Source organism: Camarhynchus parvulus, chromosome 8, assembly GCF_901933205.1.
Source record: "Camarhynchus parvulus chromosome 8, STF_HiC, whole genome shotgun sequence".
NCBI lineage: Eukaryota > Metazoa > Chordata > Aves > Passeriformes > Thraupidae > Camarhynchus > Camarhynchus parvulus.
In genome coordinates, this window is record NC_044578.1 from 2,956,347 (window position 1) to 2,976,099 (window position 19,753).

Here is a 19,753-nt window from a genome sequence, read left to right on the forward strand (position 1 = left end):
GAAGTTTAGCACTGTGCAGCTGAGATTTTGTGCAGCCAGACGATGCATGAGGTAATTTTCAAAGCTTTATTTGTCTTTAAAACATTAAAATCTGCTCTCTAGCTTACTTTTGATGAAAAGAATGTGGCAAATGGGATGAGGTTTGGGGGGGGGTAAAAGAAATCTATTTTTGTTGTGTGTTTTAGATTCATTATGTATGAAAAACTGCTTATTACTCCATCAATAATTGAAACTTTGTACGAAAATTATTTGCAATTAACACATGTATTGTAAAGATCTTGAATTATTCACTTCAGCTAAAAATAACATCTCTTATCTACCACAACTTCTACAAAAAAAGGCTATTTAAGTGATTTTTTTTTTCTACTAGAAAATAAATGGTGTGACGTTCAAGTTTAAGGAGAACTTTCTGCGATGTTTAATCTAAACAACAGCATGTGTGGTTATAAAACTGTTTATTTTCAGGCAAGTGCATTACTAAATGTTTTCAGGATTTTTACGTATTATATTTACAGCACTAAAACATCTGTGAAATAGATGTGACTGAAATGAAACTTCCTTGGACACTTTCTCTAGAGTGCTAGTAACTGCCTAGTAACATTTGAGGATACTTATTAAATAATAAACACGGACATACCTCATCATAAAAGCAGCCGATAGACAATAAAAGGAGTGGTAATAAAATATACAAATGGCTTGGAATAAGGCAAAATCACAGCATGATATAAATCTTGTGGCTAAAACAGGTACTTGAAAAACTTTGTTTTGAAAACGATAAGTAAAAATCAACAGCCTTATTTACAGGGGTTTAACAAGCTAAAAAAAGTCACATGAATAATCAACAGTTTATGTGCATGCAAATACCCCTTCCCCCTCCAACTTCTCCTGGCAGAAAGTCTAATTGGAAAATCAGTACTATAAGTAAAGTGGTTAGCCTTCCCTATTCCCATTAACCAAACACTGCATGTTACATTTCACTGGCAACCGCTGGCAAACCTCTAATAGATGCTTAAAAAATTAAGAGTTTAGACAAAAAAAAAACCAAAAAGGAAAACCCCGAGCCCAAACACCTTTAAATACAAGCCACATGATATACACAATGGCTACCACCAAGCTGCAGAATAAAAACCTTCCGGATCTCACTTTTAAAAGTCTTTCAAGTCCTCTGAGGTCTTAAACTTTCCAAATGATACCAAAATTGGTCCGGGGCCGCGAGGGGGAGGGAAAGCCCCCGACTTGTTTCAGCGTATCATACAATGAAAGTGATCATGCCTTGTTTTGTAATTCCACTCGCCAGTCCTTTTTTAACTGATATCTATGTGAAATGAGCTGAGGTTCACGGTCCAGTTAGGAGCGGATAATACATTCATTGTCCTGGCAGCAAACTTTTCCTCTCACTGGAAGAATTCACGCTTGCCACAAGAATAATAATTACAGAAAACTAAAAATGCGCTGCTAACGAATTAATCCCTAACGGACAACACGCTAACGAGGGCAGTAATGATTTGAGGACTCTCTTCCTCGCAACAGGACTTGCATCTTCTGCTACAATGGGCTATTGTGCATCCTCCTAACTCACTATACCTCTTATAGATTCAAGATGTCAAAGGTTGTCTGGCCCGGCTGACCATGACATGCTAGTTAACTCGTTCTACGGAGCACGTTGGGACTTTATTGAAACTTTAATTATGCCCAAAAGCAGCTAGAGCCAGACTATGTGGGATCTGTAACACATGGCTCCAGGTCAGCACAGCCCGGGAACCTGTTCTAAGGCAAACAAGCGGAGGGAAAAGTTAGACCGGGGTCTCGGATGAACGGCAGCACCTCGCAAACCGCGCTCCTCTCACACGTGATGATTTTACACCACGCCACGACCGCACCGTTCCAGGCTTTTACAGGGATCGACTCGCTTTGTAACGGACTGAACTTTCCACCTTCCCTTTTTACAAAATCCTGCATGGTGAAAAATGCACGCGCACACAGACGCTGGAAAGCAGCAGATAAAATAAAACAAACTGAGCGTTAGGCAGCCGACTGAGACAAGTTACTCTGCACAACAAGGCTTTTTCAAACTACTTCTTTGCATACTTTTTTTTTTTTTTCCCTTAAGGAGAATTGAAAAAGCTTCCCTCTGGAAACTGTAGTGCACATTAACAGTCTCCTGTTACACAGGGGAAAGCACACAAGTGGGACAAGTGTGAGGCTGCTCTACTGAAGAGTGTGAAAAAAATCAAATGTTAATTTGATAAATGTGAGGTCTGGGACATTTTGTCAAAGAGGGAGGGAAAGTAGAAAAGGGAGAAAAAAAAAAGCAGCCCTGCTGCCAACTCACCATCCACCAAGTTCTGGCCGAGATGTCGTAGCAGAGCTGCCATTTGATGGAGCCGTCGGAGGTTTTCCCTGCCATTATGCTGTCAGCAAGCTTCATCTGATGCTAACTCACGGGAGATAAGACACCTAATTGAGAAAACATTTGCACTGGCATGTTGGGCAACATGTAGCCCGGTCCATACCATATGGAATCATGGGTAAAAAAAAAAAAATCTCCTTGACAATGAACCAATCTCTCACAGACCCAGTGGCAAGGTGAAGTGGAGATGAAAAGTCATCTGCTCCTAGCACTGTCTTCTCCTCTCTCTCTCTCTCTCTCTCTCTCTCTCTCTCCCCCCCTCTCACTCACTCTTTTTTTTTTTTTAAATAAGAACCCACTGCTCAACATCAAAGAGAGGCGGTCAAAATTAGGGCTTCATCACTCAGATGATTTTGGTCTGCAAGGTTTTTCTTTCCTCTTTTTTATTTTTTAAGAAGAATAAAGAGATTTAATAGGACAAAGGCAGGTAGTGGACTGTGGAGGGAGATCGCCACAGGCTATTAGCCTAAAATTTCTGCTTGACAGATGGAACTGCTTAGAGACTATCATGCAATGTTTTGGGTGTTTTTTTTTTAAAGACTTTCAGTCTGATTCAGTATCTGTTTATCGCAGCTACTTTTCTCATGTACGTGACTGGGGGGGAAAAGACTAAGCAAAAAAAGGAAAAAGATTGCATCTTTCTTTCTTTCTTTCTTTCATAATTGTGCATATAATAATTTAAGCAGTGAAAGGCAAAACAAAAGTATAAACTGTCCAAGTTAATTTCTCTATCAAGTGATAGACACTTTCTGAAGGAATCAAATGATCTTTCATGGTTTTTTGAGACACTGAAGTTCTGACTATTTATTGCGTCTTGATTTTAGATATTAAATCATATTGTTTAAATGATGACTTTTCATATGAAGGTTCAAAGCACCCTCTAAGAATGGAACAATTCCCCTTTAATATTTTTGTAAAATATAATTTTGCTACAATATTTTTTTAAATGTGGTTTTTAATGTTACATTTCTTAATCCCATCAGGTGACAGCTGCCAAACTCACAGAGGTTTGTTTCTCCCTCCTGCAAAACTTCTCTGACACACTCAAAATTTATGTGAGGAATTGACAGATAACTTGGGAAAAGACAGCCCCAAAACAAACTGCTTTGAAAAGTTATGAAATCATGTTATTGTCTGATATTAAAATCTTTTCCTGCCTAGCAAACCCAGAGATAATCATAGATTTTCTCATCTCATTTTCCCACTTCTCCTGGTGCACTGTAAACCCAACTGAAGTACTACTTTTGTGACAGCTGACTATTAAGCAGGCAGTGAATGCTTTCCATTTAAATCACCCCGCTGTGTCACACGGAGCGACGGTTGCTCGGCTGTGACCACCACAGTCCCTGACAGGGCACTCCAGCCTATACAGTAGAGCCTTTCCTCAAGTGCTCGAAAAAATGAACTTCTGAACTGGCAAACACACTCTTGCCAGGAATATTTCTTGGGGCTGTGGAGCTATGGCTGATACAACTCGCTCACTCAGAAACAGCTACACTCTGCAAATCTTTTTTGTGATTTGGACACAAGAGGAAAATGTATTAAAAACATCCACTCGATTTTAAACAATATTCGTTTCTGTTTGTATCAGCAAGAGGAGCTCGTGGGTGCACAATTCTTGTTCGGATTATTTTGTGTATCAACTGTTGTTTAACTATTTAGCTACAGCAAAATTGTAATTCTGGGCTGCACAGATTCTCGAACTGCCATTCAGTACAGAACAGAACTAACTTTTATTGAGCTTCAATAATACCCTTGCATTTCTGTGATGTGCGAGATGATAAGCAAATGATTTAGTGTAAGCACGAACTGCTAATGTAATATGCAGGGGTGTGGGGGTTTTTGCCCCAAATCTTACAATCTGTTTGGGCTAAACATCAGTGAATGATCTATGCTACTACAGCATCCCAGGTTGCACTTTTAGCTCCAGATAGCAGGTACAATCCCACTGCTATTTACAGAAAAGGGTCTGACTAGCAAGGGAAGTGTTAAGTTTTATTTTGAGTCCAGAAAAAAAAATGGACACTCTGCCAGGAACTGTCCTTGCTCTGGCTAGCCAAAGTATTTATTGTCTTCTGTTACTGCAGGTTTGCTAACACTACCTGTCCTTTCAGTCTCACTGCATATTGGGAAAAAAACTCCCTTTCCAAATAGCCACACAAAATATAAAGCAAAACTCTTATTAACAATCAGCCCTTGAATTGGTGTCAGATTCAATTTTCTGCTGCTCTCTCTGCTCCTATGTCTCAAACCCATCATCTTACCCACCCTGCTTATTATTTATTTAGTATTTCATACTCAGTTGTGCTGCATGTCATTCCAGGCAAGTTCTGATAAATCTGTATTCTATATGGGTTTTTAGCACCTGGTGTAGTTAGAAATCTACTGACAAACTTTCTCTGGATTGCTGTATTAACCACTTCTTCCTATACCAACATATGATTTTACCTCCCAATATTAATTGTAAACACACCAACTAAATATTTTTTTAGAACATACACTTTTCAGATTATGAATGACAGAAGCATGAAACCATTTCCTTCCTGACAGTGGAGTGGTTATGTGCAAAGAAATGAGGAGTGCTGTTGGTTAACAGCGTTTTAAATTCAGAACAATTAGGTGCAGTTAACTTTGCCATTGTTCTTCCTGATGCTGGGGATGGTGGGTTCTTACCCATAGAGCAATTACTCCTTTCATAAGCGGCTGTTGTTAATAGCATTAAAACAAGATTAAATACAACATGTTAAATATTGCAATTATTGTGGAAAATAAAATTATTTGGTGAGCATAATGGGGAGCAAATCAAGCATTTAACATGATCCAGGAAATGCTACTCCAAACAATTGCATTTGTTTTATGCAATTTTTCCCCTTTGATTGCTGACAGATGCCGTTTTGGAAACAAACATCTAAGTAGTTTTCCTTCAATCAAGAAAAAAACCACACACCAGAAAATGGCTACATGTTTTGAATTTAACTCTTGTCAATCAGCATTCTGCACAACACTCCCTGTGAATAGTACTGGGACAAAACGATGCCTTCCAAAGACTAATAAGCAACAAAGATATTTGCTTCTAAATCAGATCTGTTCCGAAGGAAGAAAAAGCCTTCGTGTGGCATCGATATTTATGCAGATACAGCTGCAAAATAAAAATGCTTGCAGTATAAAGTGGTATTTCAAGTTGGAAATAAGTTAGGTGTGTGTGTTGTGGGCTACAGGAGATTTGTCTTCTGACAGCTTTAGGCCTCAAGCAATGGATTGAAGCACTTGCCAGTTTCTTTCCGACTTCCTACTGGAGAAGTGGCCAACTACCCACAAACAATTTGCTCAGTTATTGAGCAGAGTTACCTGCTGCAGTTCACACAGCACGAGCAGGCCCCTCTATCTTCCCTTAGCCTCAAGTTTGGATGAGGATATTGTTGTTCCTATCAAGTGCATGGAAACAGGAAAGAACGCTAAAAAAAGGTTAATAAAGTATATTGATTCAGATGACTGTATCAAGCTGGCATTTTACAGTCTACTGGAAACCGAATGCGTGAGAGCATTAGAAATGTTGGCATAGTGGGTGGTTTCTCCAAATGTTGGCTTCTACTGTTCACATCGGTAAAAGAAACGCGGTAGAACTGCGGGCAGTTGCCAGTGCCAGACACATCTTTAGGAACTTAGACCTCGTTATTAGATTATCTATTACATGCACGGCACCCACTGCCCATTAACTCTCTCTTTGTTCCCTTTGCCTCCCCATATTTCTCCAGTTGCAATTGCTCAGAACCTTTTCAGCTCATTGCACCAGTGTGATTTAGATCTGTTCCTAATTTTGGAGGTGTTTTCCTTGGGAAGTCTCAACTTCGATGAGTTATGAGGAGGATTTCCTTATCTCGAACAGTGACAATTAGTTCAAGAGCCACGTGAGAGCAGGCAGTTGATTTTTGGGCAGCCTCTGAACTGATGCAAAGTTGCTGACAACGAGTGTGCTCTAGCTTTTGGAAATCCTATAATCCTGGCTTCAATCAAGAGGATCTGCTGTTGCTGAAGGCGTAAACAAGTGAGAGAAGCAGCATGTGACCGCTGCTGCTGCACCTTCAAGGACTCCTGAGCCAAAAGGAGTGCAATGGTAAAGCTTCTACTGGTTGCTTAATGTTACACACACATTTTTGATGCTCTTCCTGAACCCAGGGAAAGTAGTCCTTTGCCCTCTGCAGGAAAAGTTGGATTTGGACTCTGCATTCCCCCTGTAGCTCTGTTGTGTGTGTTTCTCCCTGCTCCCCTCTCACTCCTCTGATTTTCTTCCTACCATCTGTATTCCCCTTTTCCCTCATCTGAAACAAGCATCAAGATCTTGTTTCTGACAGAACGGTCTGTCAATATGGAAACACACTGACATCACAGACAGTGCTGTGACTTCATGTCTGAAAGAAACAGGAGGAACAGATGAAAGGACTGAAGGCGAAGGAATGACACATACAAACATTTTTAAAAAATAAGTAGAAATTCTTTTCTATCTACCCAAAATGCAAAGGAACATAAACCAGATTTATTTTTAAGTCTAAATATAACCAACTATTTCTTAATCTGTGACCATAACTCAGTACAATATTTCAACATGCTCTTCACCCATGAGAGGTTCCTGTCCCCCAGGAGCACACACTTGGCTGGCTCAAGACCTGTGTGACAGCCAACACGACCTCAAGAAGGACTGAGACAGGTCTTAAAAAAAGCCAACATCAAGCATGTATTGAGAGAAGCCTTTAGAGGGAAAGGAGGAATCCTGCCCTGGACTAATCTGTACCATCTAAGTAAATGCAAATTCATAGATTTTGAAATGAAAGTATTCTTTGAAATCACAAAGTCAGTTTGAATGCAGCTGGATCAAAGGTATCATTGCCTCAGTGGGGTGGGGACACAAACCATACACAGAAAATACTGTGTGCACGGGGGGGGAATACCTTACTATGATTTTCTTTTTTCTCCCTACAATTAAATATTAACAAAAGGGCCGAACAACTATTTCTATTACTAGCATGGGGTTTTTTGTAGAAGAATTTGGGAGGCGTTAAAAGCCCCACACTTCCTTTTCTATTTGAATGATGTATTTTGTGTTCCAGCATTAGAGGGCATGCAGAAGATACTGCTTTCCTGCCATCTCTAAAGTTACTGCAACCCGTTAATAAGGAGATTCATAACTAGTAGGAGAGGAGCTCAAGAAAACTAAAAGGTTAATATATTCTAACTAGATGTTGGGTATAGAATGTCAGATCTGTCAAATTTCATTACAGTTTGGTGCTCAATGAAAAAGATTTGATTTCTTTTGCCACTGTCCTACTATGTTCAAGTCACACAGTGCCAGCAGCAACCAGCCAACGACCACAGGCTGGCACTGAGCGGGCCCGAGTGGGAAGCCAGCCGCAAGGACCATCTGTTTCCGATTTCTAGCGAAGCCAAGATGTGCAGTGAAGTGCATTCCATTCACCCAGCCAGCCTTCTCCCTGCTCAAGTTATTAGTGTTACAAGTGAAATTATCTTTTCCAAACAGCGGGGGAGCTATAATCCTTATGGAACAAGGCTTTTAAAAAAGGGAAAAAAAGAGGAGGGGAAAAAAAAAAGAAAAAATAAAAAGGACAGAAAAAAGGCCCCCCAACACTCCCCCCTCTTCAAACATCTTTTGTCAAAGTTGTTGATGACACTGTTTGTAAATTTAATTGCCATGTTCACGGGTTTTATAATTTTAAAGGATGTTTTATTAGGAACTATATTCTCTTAGGGAAGAATGTGTATGTCAGTTCATGGGCTCTAATGTAATAAACCATTCAAATATATTTAGAGGGTTATTTATGAATAAAGTTAAAAACGACAAGATGAATGCTCATTTAAGTCTCTCTAACATGAAGTGCCTTGAAAAACATCATAGGTTTAGAAGTATAATTTAAAGTGCGAATGCATAAACAGCGCTAATTACATGCTACTTACATTGTTTCAATATGTAATGCATATGTTTAACCTCGCAGAGGAAGGATTGGTCTTGGCACAGCAATCGTGGGGATTTAAGGGTATGCTAAACTGATAACTGTAGAATGAGCTCTGACACAGGATATTGGTCTCCTACTGTTACCTAAATGCCAGGTGAAACCAAAGGATTTATAGGAGGGTGGGTGAAAAGGGGGAGGGGGAAAGAAAAAAAAAGGCTACACAATGAGGTGAAACTGAGAAGTTTATTTTCAAAGGGGGAAACATTTATCCTTTGACACCATTCCATTCTGGTGACTTTATTTCTAATATACCATGAGATTAATGACGTGGCTACTGTCACTGTGTCTGATGAACACTGGCAGAGCTGTGGAACAGTTGCTGCCCCTACTATTATTGGACATATTTGTAAATTGGCATCTATATGATGAACTCGTTCCGTGTGCCAGCCAATTGGAAAAAATCTTATTCAGGAGGACAGAGTTTTTATTTTCCTATTGAATTCTATATGATCGCCAGTTGGTTTAAGATTGGCTGATAGAATTTTTTTAAAATTAACAATGTTTGATGTTTTCATGTCATATGATAATCTCTATATTACTCTTAGGCAAATCAATTGTAGATAATTAAAGAAATAAGTTATCATCGGGAGAAAGATCCCTGACATACCAGAAGTGGGCCAGTATTTAAGTCTTTGCTTAGGGAGGGCACAGTTGCTGAACATTGCCATAATGATTCACTATCCCATCCTGAAAGGATTTATTAATTCTAAAGTAATCCCATTCTAAATGAAAATCCAGAATAGCTTGTTCCATTCATTTTCTTAGTCCCTTTCAATCTGTTTTAACAGGTCTAAAACTATTTTAATGAGTGGATGGTATAACACATAAAATGCAACTGTTGAGTCACCTGAAACCTGATTATAAGATGAGCCTCTTCTTCGGATTTCATTTTTTCTCTGTATCTTCAGAGGTGCAACTGGACACTGATAATCTCTGTTCCAGGACATTATTTGAGCTATGGCTAAGCTGATATTAACACAAATCATAACCTCATTCCAAATTTTCTGTGTATCCAGAAACATCTGCTATAGCTGCACATGCTGCCCAAGTTTAGGATGCCTTGTTTTGCCATGAGTAAAATGTATTTCAGGCTGTCTGGTGCTGTGAGAAATAACCCTTCAGAATCTCTCCATGCAAGCTTGCTTCTTGCGTATGTCAGGAAGAGAGGGGTGCAGAAGGACCCAAAGAGCTCAAGTGGGAACTGGGGGGATTGCTGCAGCCCACTTTAATATTTGAGAGCTACAGGGAATGGGAAGAGAGTGAGGCCAGCAGGTGAAAATGCAGAAACTCTGCACATTTCTGTCATGAACTTTGTCAGACACTGGATGCTGAGGGCCAGTGCTTGCTGAGCCCATAGCTATTTGTGCAGGCACAGGCAAGGGTCAGTTGCCAGTTTGTACATAATACCACAGGACTACTTTTGGATTCAAAAACGAAGCCTCATATGCTCTAGGAAATTAATCTCTGAACATTTCCTTTTGCTTTTATTTACTCTTCAATTTTTGGATAAGGTGGCTCATAGTGGAAAAAAGGATTTTATTGTTAACCAGGAGGGACAGACAAGTCCTCAAATCTCTCTGGAATTGCTTTCTTGGATGAGACCTACTGAGTTCAGCAGTGCTGGTGGACTTTCAGGCAGCAGTACTAAATCAGTGCCTTTTATCATCTACAGCTACATGAAAGACTGAGACTACTCCTTCCTAATGAGAGACTTCTGCAACACTCTCTGCTTAGGGCTATTCTTAAGGAATAAGGAATCCAAGACAGATGTGGCAGTGACCATCATGTTACTCTCAAAGACCAAAACCCTCAAAGCAAAGGAAATATGAACAATTAAAACAATAAATACACTGAATCATAGGAATTTCCAGTGCCCTCAGTTCTAACTCCAGTTCCACACACTAATTTGTAATTCTTGAGCCATGAATAAGTAAATCCTCCTTTGTTTAGAGAACAAGATTAAAATGCTACTAATATTAAAAACACTCCTGTTTGCTGGCTTATACATCTACTTAAATACCTGCCAATTTCTTTGCTTTACCTCTTGAGTGCCACACTTGTCCTCCTGCTAATACCAGCTGACTGGCAGCCAGCAGGCTGAGCACTGCAGGTAAATACCTAGAGAAGTGCTTTGGCAGGGCTGAGCTCTGTGTAAGCAAATTTTACAAGCAAGTCAGACATAATCTGTTGAAGTGGCTCTGGATTACTGAATATTTAACAGTAAGATAACACTTCTGTGACTGTAAAGACATATTTACACTCCCGTGTAATCTATGGCACTGGACATCACATCATGGAAGAGAAAATGGAATGAAGTTCATTCAAAACACATCACTCTAAACATCCATTTTTCCCCTCCAGTTAACTGATCATAGAGACAAAGGAATTTTGGAGATGGAATCTGTAGCATATGTGTCTTCTGGTGTGGCTCCTTATATTTTTTGAAACAGGTTTTAAAAATCTGCATGAATCTTAGCTGACAATAACCAACACACCAAGAAGAGCAAAAATTTTTCAACTAATCAAGTTGAAAATTTTCCATGAGTTTAGAATTTATGAAACTTGATTACTTCACATATCTGAAAATCAAGTCTTATTCAACACATGGTGTATTGCCAGCAAAGAGGATGCTATGTAGAAATGATTTGATTTTTTTCTTGTATCCTCTGGAATTCCCATTAAAACAAGACAATATAACAAATGTAATTCTTTATGGCCTTAATTCTGAAGACCTGACTTCCCTCATGCTAAAGGACTTTCTTTTGCAAAGCTGCCTGACAGATATGAAAGAATTGGTTGACATTCTAGAAAACAGAAATAGAAGGATGCAGGAATTGCAGTGTCTCTTGATGCACCTCCATCTTTTCCTAATGCAGGGATCCAATAGTAAGAAGATGACACTTCTGTCTGTGAAGGCTCCTTTAGAGGGGGTTCAGGGCCAGGAGCATTCCTGACAGTGGGTAAAACAGGAGGTGGTTCTTTTCCTACCACTTCACCTGTCCCTTACAGGATTTCTTGCTTCTGTGTGCTGCAGGAGTTTGCACAAACCCAGAAATGAGTCTGGGGGCTGCTTTTATCTTCATAAGTGTCACTTGAGGAATAGCTGTGAGCTTGTCTCCATGCTGGGGATCAAAGGTATTCAGTGCTGAAAAGCTCAGGAATGATTTCAAAATGTACTTTGAAGCTTTCCTGGTGGGAACAGCTGGAATGTGTGTCTGTGTTACCAGCTCTAATACTGCGAGCACAAGCACAAGCTGACTCACAGTGGACGACAATGCTGCTGACAAAATGTTTTAAACTGCAAACTAAAACAACAATGGGATTATTTATGGACTGCAACTCTTATTTTAATGTCAATAAATGTACTGGATAAATTCCCCTTCATTAGCTGGAAACCTCAGAAGGAAACAGAAATATTCTGGTAAACCACAAGCTTGTTCTTAGCAAATAGATGGCTGCATTTCCACTGCCGAGGCATAGCCAGACTGTTTCTGCACTGGGATAATAAATCTCTGGGAGTGAAAAACAAAGTCTATAAAAGCAAGACCTCCAAAGTAAGGGTGTGAGACACATGGCCCTCAAGCCTCCAGAGGATGGCATTAGAAAGTATCGAGAGTAGGGTTTTTTTCCTTTTTATGAATGGAAAACATGTTTTCCAAGATCTACCATTTAACTCAAAACAAATGGTTGGAACGAGTCCCTGTCACTATGGGAGGTGTTTGCTCTCTTATCTAGTGGGCTGCAGACAGCCCAGACAGAGGGAGTTGCTTTGACTGTTGTGTGCTGCAAAATAGAAAAAAAAAAAAAAAAAAAGAGGAAAAGCACAAAAATAATGGTTTACACCCTCCTGATTCCTGAGATGTCTGAGGTGTAGAAGGAGCAGGTCTTTGTAATATCTGACTCCACAGATATGCATCAGGCCATGGCATACACCAAATACAGGGTGCTCTAATGCTTCCCATTCAACTTCCTGACACCTCGCTCCTGCTAGTCCTGAAGGGAAACAGAGGACCCAGGATTGCCACTGGGGCTCTCCCATAATGGGAGAAACGCCATCAGATCAGCTGAGGTCAGCTTCCCATTCCTTGAGAATGCTTTTCAGAAGCAGACAGAAAAAGGCACCACACCTTACCAAGTAATACTGGTGTCTCCTTGTGTTTCTAGAGTGAATAGTTTCATGTCAGGATGGAAAATCCAAACATCACAGTCACAGACTGCTTTTTCGTTCTGCTCCTCAGCACTTATCTGTCTTTACTTTTCCTTTCTAAATCTGCGGTTCTATGTCTTATCCTGCACTTAATGGCTTGTAAGCTATTTCCAAGATGGAAAATGTGGTATTTTCTTATCTGTGCAGCATTTTGTTTATTTATAGCATGACACTAATGACACTTTGAATTTGCTTCTGAGTTTTTTCTTATTGTAAAGACAAGGCACACAAACAATGGTGTCTGGGTCTAAGTACATTCTTAACCCCATTCAATTTATTTCAGATGCTGAGTCCTCAGGAAAAGGGACCAGTGACTAATAAATCAGGTGTTTCTTCCTTCACCTACTGGGATCAATAAGAAGCAGGAGAAAAAAGATCTTTTTTGCATGAGATAGCACAGGCAAACAGCACCATGTAGTGGGTAAGAGCATATTTCAGGCTCTAACCTTTGCACAGAGGCTCAGTTTATTGTAACTTGTATTTCAGCAAGACTAAAAAACTGTTTGCTAAGAATACAGGAGTACAAATATGGCTTGCATATTGATGGAAAGTACATAATCCCCTTTTTACTGACCAGTTTATGTAAACCTCATACTGAGTTGGGCTTCCAAACCTACAGTACCTCAATATGTTCTGAATGAGGCAGAAAGAGAGAGGGGCAAGAGAACTCAGCACCTTTATGCACAGCTTCAACCCCTCCAGTCAGAAATGGGTGGTACTTTGCCTCAAATGTCTCATTTTGTCTTTAAAATAAACAAAAAAATCAGGTTCGTCCTTGTAACTGCATCACCTAAGAATATAATGATCACCTTCCTGAAGGGAAACAATGTTCACTACAGCTTATTTGTGTTGGGAAACCAGGGCTCTGGTGCATCATCCAAACCATTATTCCACAGTGGATTAACCCAGACAATACTTATCAAAAATGTCACACCACAAATATGAGCCAGGAATACATTACTGGGAAAGCTGCCTGGACCAATGTGAAATTAGAGAAAATGGGCAAGTATTATGTATCAAACAATGCAAAACACTTGCACAGACTATGAACATACATCACTCTAACTGCTTTTATATTAATTTAAACCAAGTACAAAAATTAAGAAAATGAAACTCTGTTCCTCTTCAGTGTCCCATCAGATTGCATTATTCTCACAGTTCCACAGGAACCCAGTGGCTCTGCACTCATATTCTCCACTCATGCCTCTGCCAGCCTCTCCCTGACAGCAGTCACAGGTTTCCATCCTCCCTGGGGATGGGACACATTGCAAGTCCCATCCTCTCACCTCTGCACATCCCCTTGTCCTACTATTTCTGCACTTCATTATTTCTCAGACCTGCAGTCATCAGTTTCCCCAGCCTAGATCACCTTGCTCAGCACTCTTAGCTGCATTCAGCAGCAACACAAACTTATCCCATAGGTATTCCCATCTCTCCACATAGCCACGCTTCTGCTCAGACCTCTCTTGCTCCACAACTGGCCTCTTTTCAGTTTCAATGTATTTCTGGTTTCTTTTTTCCTCCCACTTCATTCTGTAACTCCCTCGCCCTGCCCCACTGGAGTTCACTGGTCATTCCCACACCCACCTCTCTGGCAATCTACAAGAAAATTCTTGATTCATCTCTCTTAGCTGGGACAATATAACACAAATATATATAGAGACAAACAGAGAAAGCCAGATGTGTTCACTAACCCCTGTGCTTTTTGCCTTCTAACACCCCAGATTATTTGGAGCAGGGATCTTATTAATGCTATTTATACTCCACCTAACACATAGGGGCCATGAATGGGGATTTGATTTCTGGACAATTTCATTCTAGAAAGTAAATTTTATGCTAAATAAATCCCTAGAGAAAAGATACTGGTAAAATCTGTCTTGTTCTAGGATTTAATAACAAATGTACTATTTGGTGCATAATAGGCAATTCATTTTGCTATGCATTTACTCTATTTAAAATATAAAGCACTTAAGGATATTTGGAGTATGCAAGACTATTAGAAAATCAATTTCTATTCTGGTTTATAGCCCAACCACTTAAAGTCTTAATTTGCTACAATTCACTTTCTGATATTCTGACTCGTTAAAGTGGATCAGCTACCTCCTGAACTCTGGTCGTATGCTTGCTAGAGCTAAATTATTTAATTATTGTCTACCACATCCACTCTCTCCACTTGCTTATTGCCTACATTTATAGCATCAGTTCAGGTTGTTTGCACTTGCTCGAGAACCTGCTGCCTTTTTCCGAGGTTTGGAGGAGGGAGGCTTTGGTTTCACTGAGGGCTATCCCATTCCACTTGACAAATAAACAAACAGCAGAGTAACTGGCAGGAATTCATGTCCCTTTGGTGAGCAGGGCTCCAGCTCATCAGAGGGCAAACCAGGCAGCATCATTTTCACGCCAGCACAAAGTGTCCATTCTTGACTCCTTGACCAAAGGAGGCAAAAGCAGAGGGACAACGAGCACAGCACATCTGCAGGGCTGGGTTTCACAGGAAGTTATGCAGCTCCTCCACAGATAAGTTTCACTGAAGAACAAAGACTGATTCTGTTCAATGCTCCGAGAATGCTGCATTGAACCTGGACTGAGCTTTTCATTCCTTGAAAATGAGGCTCAGAGAGCAAAATCTAATTTCTCCCTCACCCCTGTTTAAATTAGCTGCACGATTTTCATATCAGCCCTCTACTTACCATATGAAAAAAAGCTTAAAAGACACCCACTCTTCTCCAACTAAGTTTATATGTTTTATGTATTGATTTTAGCAGACTACACACAAGTTGGCGCATCCAAGATAAATGTCAGAGCAACAATGACTAAACCAGCTATGTGAAACTTAGTCTCTGATATAGAGTTGCCTTAAAGCTTAAGAAACAAAATATTTATGACCAAGAGCAAGACAAATGGTGCAATAACACATTAGCAGGCAGTATTGTCACTGATTGCAAACATATTTTGAGCTTACATATTTCATGTACACCCTGACCTCAGAGGCATTCTACCCACTACAATTGGTTTTGCAGCAGCTCAACATTTACCAGGAGATAATGAGGTGTGTTTTTGAACGATACAAGCAGCATTAGATGTAGTGGGAGCCAAAAACATGATCATATTAAAAGCAAATAGCAGAGCAGATTACCTCTTGCCCTCTCTTTTAGCTTGAGCAGCATATTCCAATAAGTGCAGAAGAGACACTGTCAAGTACTTCTTTATAGTTTCATTTTCTTTTTTTTTTTAAATCTCCATTGCTTGCAATGCCCTTGCCCCCTTTAAAAGCTGCAGAATAAAATTCCTTTCTCAGTCAATTTTGTACTCTCTCCCTCAGCAAAGAATGACAAAGGATAAAAAAATAAAAGCTCAAAACTTCACTCCCTCTCCAAAAGAAGAAATAGAGATAAAGGTTAAAGATAAGTTTTCTATAAAGTTCAAAAGAAGGTCATCGGCCCTGGTCCTAATTATTGCTCATTTCCACTGTGGCCAGCTCTGGGAAAATAGTGGAGCATTTTATAGCAAACCATAGCTAACAGTAAGCATAGCCTTGGAGATTCTGCTCTGCAAGGAGGGCAGTAGGATCTTTTCTCAAAATATTTCTTGGGCAGTTTTGGAGTAGAAATTTTGAAACATGAGAAGAACAAGGTAAGAGTGGTCTGGAGGAGGTCCCTGGATCTGAGCAGTATCACTGTGGCAGCTCGGTGATACATATCCCAAGAATTCCCCTTGGTGGCTGCCTGATCCGGAGTTGGGCTGGGGCTGGAAGCAAAGGCTGTTTGTGCTGGCTCAGGCGCTGGGAGCCCCGTGGGGCAGATGGGATCACCTGCGAAGGTGGGCTGGAGGCTGCCTGTTTACTCTGGCTGGGCACTCCAGAGCTGGAAGTCGTCCCCGTGAAGGAGAAAATATCCAGAGCCCCTGAATTTATAGGTTGGCAGCCTCCAATTTGTTTTTTTCCTAACAGGAGTTGAGAAACTGTCTCTTTGTGGTTATTGATAGAATTTTTCCTTCAGTTTCAGGACTGATAAGATTACTATTTCTTCTGTAACTTAAAAATCATATTTCTGCAGACTGTTATTTAAACACTTAACCCTTGGTACTGTCTATCACATACAGGAGCACTCCTTATGGGTTAGCATAGAGATTGAACATGGCATTCACAGTGGTGCACGTTTCTGTATTAAACCTATAATTTACATGTGCTGTGGGTCTAAATTTGACTTAGTTGCTTTCTGTCCTCATGTATTGCAAGTCTGTACAAGAGCAGCACAAGGAAGAAAGGTTTCACATCTCCACATCCCTTCCCACCTTCCAGCTAGTACAAGTGATTCAAGTTAATTGCATGACATCACAGCAGTAATTACTCTCCAATAATGGTTTGCTGCCTTGTGTGACAGTGGGCATTTGGGTCAGCAGATGCCATAGTGGCACTGACAAAAAAGCTTTGCCTGCATCTTATCTGTCCTTCCTGAAAACTTCCTTCTTTCATCCTTTTCTTTAGGGATCCACAGGGAATCAGCTCAGCTCCTCAGTACACCAAACAAGCTGATTTCTCCAGCCCAAATTCTGATATATTCACAATGAATCCAGAAAGAATCAGAGACTGATTAACAGCATAGCTACAACTCCATTACAACAGACAAACCCCAGCTGAAGTTATTCTTTTGCCAAAGGAACAGACAGCTGCTATTCAAGTAAAGGTAGCACATCACCTTGAGAAAGCTCTTACATAAAATCACATCTTTCTACCTCTGGGAAGAAAGCAGCAACTGGCAGCTGCTCCAAGATGGTACTTTCTGATCCCACCTCTGATCAGTGCGGTGGCCAAAGCAAAGCCACTGTCTCCTGCTTCCTCCTGTCCCCCTCCAAATTCCCTGGGCAGCCAAACTGCTGTGGATGTGTGAATAGTTCAGGAGCAGCAGCCTGGCCAGCAGGTGAAATAAATGACTCCCACTACATACAGAAAATACAGTCATGGGAAGACACATGGTTTGGGACAGGGAGCTGCTCTGTAATGCACTCTGGGCAACCAGGCATGGATCTGTTCCTCTCTTCAAGTGTCCACCAAACTGTCCAAAACTTTGCTGTTTGAGAAGATATGCAATACAGAATACATGTCATTCATTGTGTCCAGCAATAAACAAAATATTTAGTGCATTTTTAATGCTGTAAAACCATTTAAAAGACTTTTAAACCATCCACTGTGGGACAGAATTAGAATTGTTTTGCTATCTGCAACAGGCCTGGCCTCCAATCACATAATTAAGCAATCACAAATTGAAAAATTGGTTTGTTTGGTTCCCACACCACACAAATACTGATAAAAGCTTTTTTGTTTGTCAGTTAGTGCACTGTAACTTACAGGTTATGGGCAACCCAGTTTGGCAAATTTGGAGCTTGAAGACCACATCCACATCTCCCCATGTTTTCCTCATACTGGATACTTCACTCAGTGTGCTCTCTATGGTTTCAGTGGCTGCACTGAGATAATGTAGCAGCTACAAAGTGAAATAAAAGATTTAAGGCTTGTTAAGCACAAAGGATTTTTTCTTTCTGTATGAGACAGAGGGTTATACTTCCTGCAGCCAATTATACCATCTTTAACCACTGCAAGGACTCATATGCAGCAGCATATGCAGAGTGACTGGCTACATTTTGTAGCTCAGTTCTTACAGACATAGACACGTGTCCTGCAGACCAGAAGCACCATATGCTCCAGGAGGCAAGTGCTGGGGCTTCTGCACCATCTCATCTACTCCTCCTGTTCCTCAGATTATCCAAGTGCACTGAATAGCCAAAGCTGTTCACATAAGTGTGCACCTTGTACCCATGAAGGTTTTTTATTCAGCAATAAATGTACAGTCTGTAACAATAACAACAACAACAAACAAACAAACACAACAACAACAACAAAAAAAGAGCAGAAGATCTTGTGTAAATCATATAAGCAGGTTCTCTGTGAGTTTTCCGGTAGAAACTTTTGGCACTACCAATTAGCCAAAATTGCTATTGCTGAAACTTTAAATTCTTATTAAAAAAACACTTAGATTACAAGGGAGAAAACAAAACTACACCAGAAATACCTAGGGAAAGCCAGTATTCTCTCATGGGTTTTCCTGACTACCTAGTAGAAGATTAATGCTTAAGGCCCCACAGGACAGTTCAAAATGCATGTAAAGATTTTTGCTTGCTGTCAAACACACCAGTTAACTGAGGCTTTTAGATCCCAACTCTGAACAAGGGTCTATGTTAAACATCAAAATCCTTGGAGGATCACCAGGAAGAACATAAGGAGGATACAATACTTCGATGTACTTTTGTGGGTGATAGGGGGAACAACAGTCTGCTCTTTGAAGAGCAGAGAGACTTCACAGTCTGTATTTATATTTATTTTCCAGCATGATTTCCAATGCACCCAAGACCAAATGTCCACAGTAAGTACTTTCTGGAAAGAGGAAACATCTCAGTCTTGAGTATACCATGGCAGGGTGTTTCATCTAGCACCTAGCTCATGAAGTGGAAATAAAGGGAACTTGACAGCAAATGAAACTGCTTGAGGAAACAAGAAGTGGGCCTGTGCTCCAGAGGCTGATGAGTTTACAGGGTTACCAAGTACAGTATTTAAAAATATTTGCTAAAGCTTGCTCTTCAGAATCAGGCTCCCCTAAATTTAATTCTCATTCTCTCTGCATTGCCTCTCTCCATGAAGGTGGATGGGCAGCTTGCATACTTAGTCACGAATGGAAGAGCTTTGCTATTAAAAGGCCAAATTCACAATTCTGCTGCCATCTCTATGGCTACAAGGTTGCACTTTCAAAAGTGACAAAATTAGACTTTGGTTATATCTATATAAAATTATTGCTTTATGAGAGGTGATTTGGATTTATGCTGGTGCAAGCTAAATTTAGCCCTGAAGCTGATGTTTCAGGGATTTTAATGAAGTGTTAATTTTATATGGCTTAAAATAGAACTGGAAAACACCTCCTACACAATTTTTCTAGTATCTAGGTTAGCGTGTCTGTTACTTCAGTTACTTTGTGCTTTAAATTATTGGCATTTGACTTGTGGTTTTGGCAGCTATAATCTGCTTCCTCCAATTAGCAAAGAATGGGGAAGGATTTCTGT

The 19,753-nt window shown here is 40.2% G+C and overlaps 1 protein-coding gene across 8 annotated transcripts in view; it reads right to left on the reverse strand.

The window, feature by feature from the left end:
• NFIA (nuclear factor I A) overlaps positions 1-2,651 on the reverse strand; it is a 348,766-nt gene extending 346,115 nt beyond the window's left edge. For all 8 annotated transcript variants that reach the window (XM_030953281.1, XM_030953282.1, XM_030953290.1 and 5 more), the window contains exon 1: positions 2,333-2,651. In XM_030953281.1, coding sequence (XP_030809141.1) covers positions 2,333-2,428 — 96 coding nt within the window. In that variant the 5' untranslated portion in view covers positions 2,429-2,651. The remainder of the gene's footprint in view (positions 1-2,332) is intronic.
• Between the last annotated feature and the right edge of the window lie 17,102 nt (positions 2,652-19,753).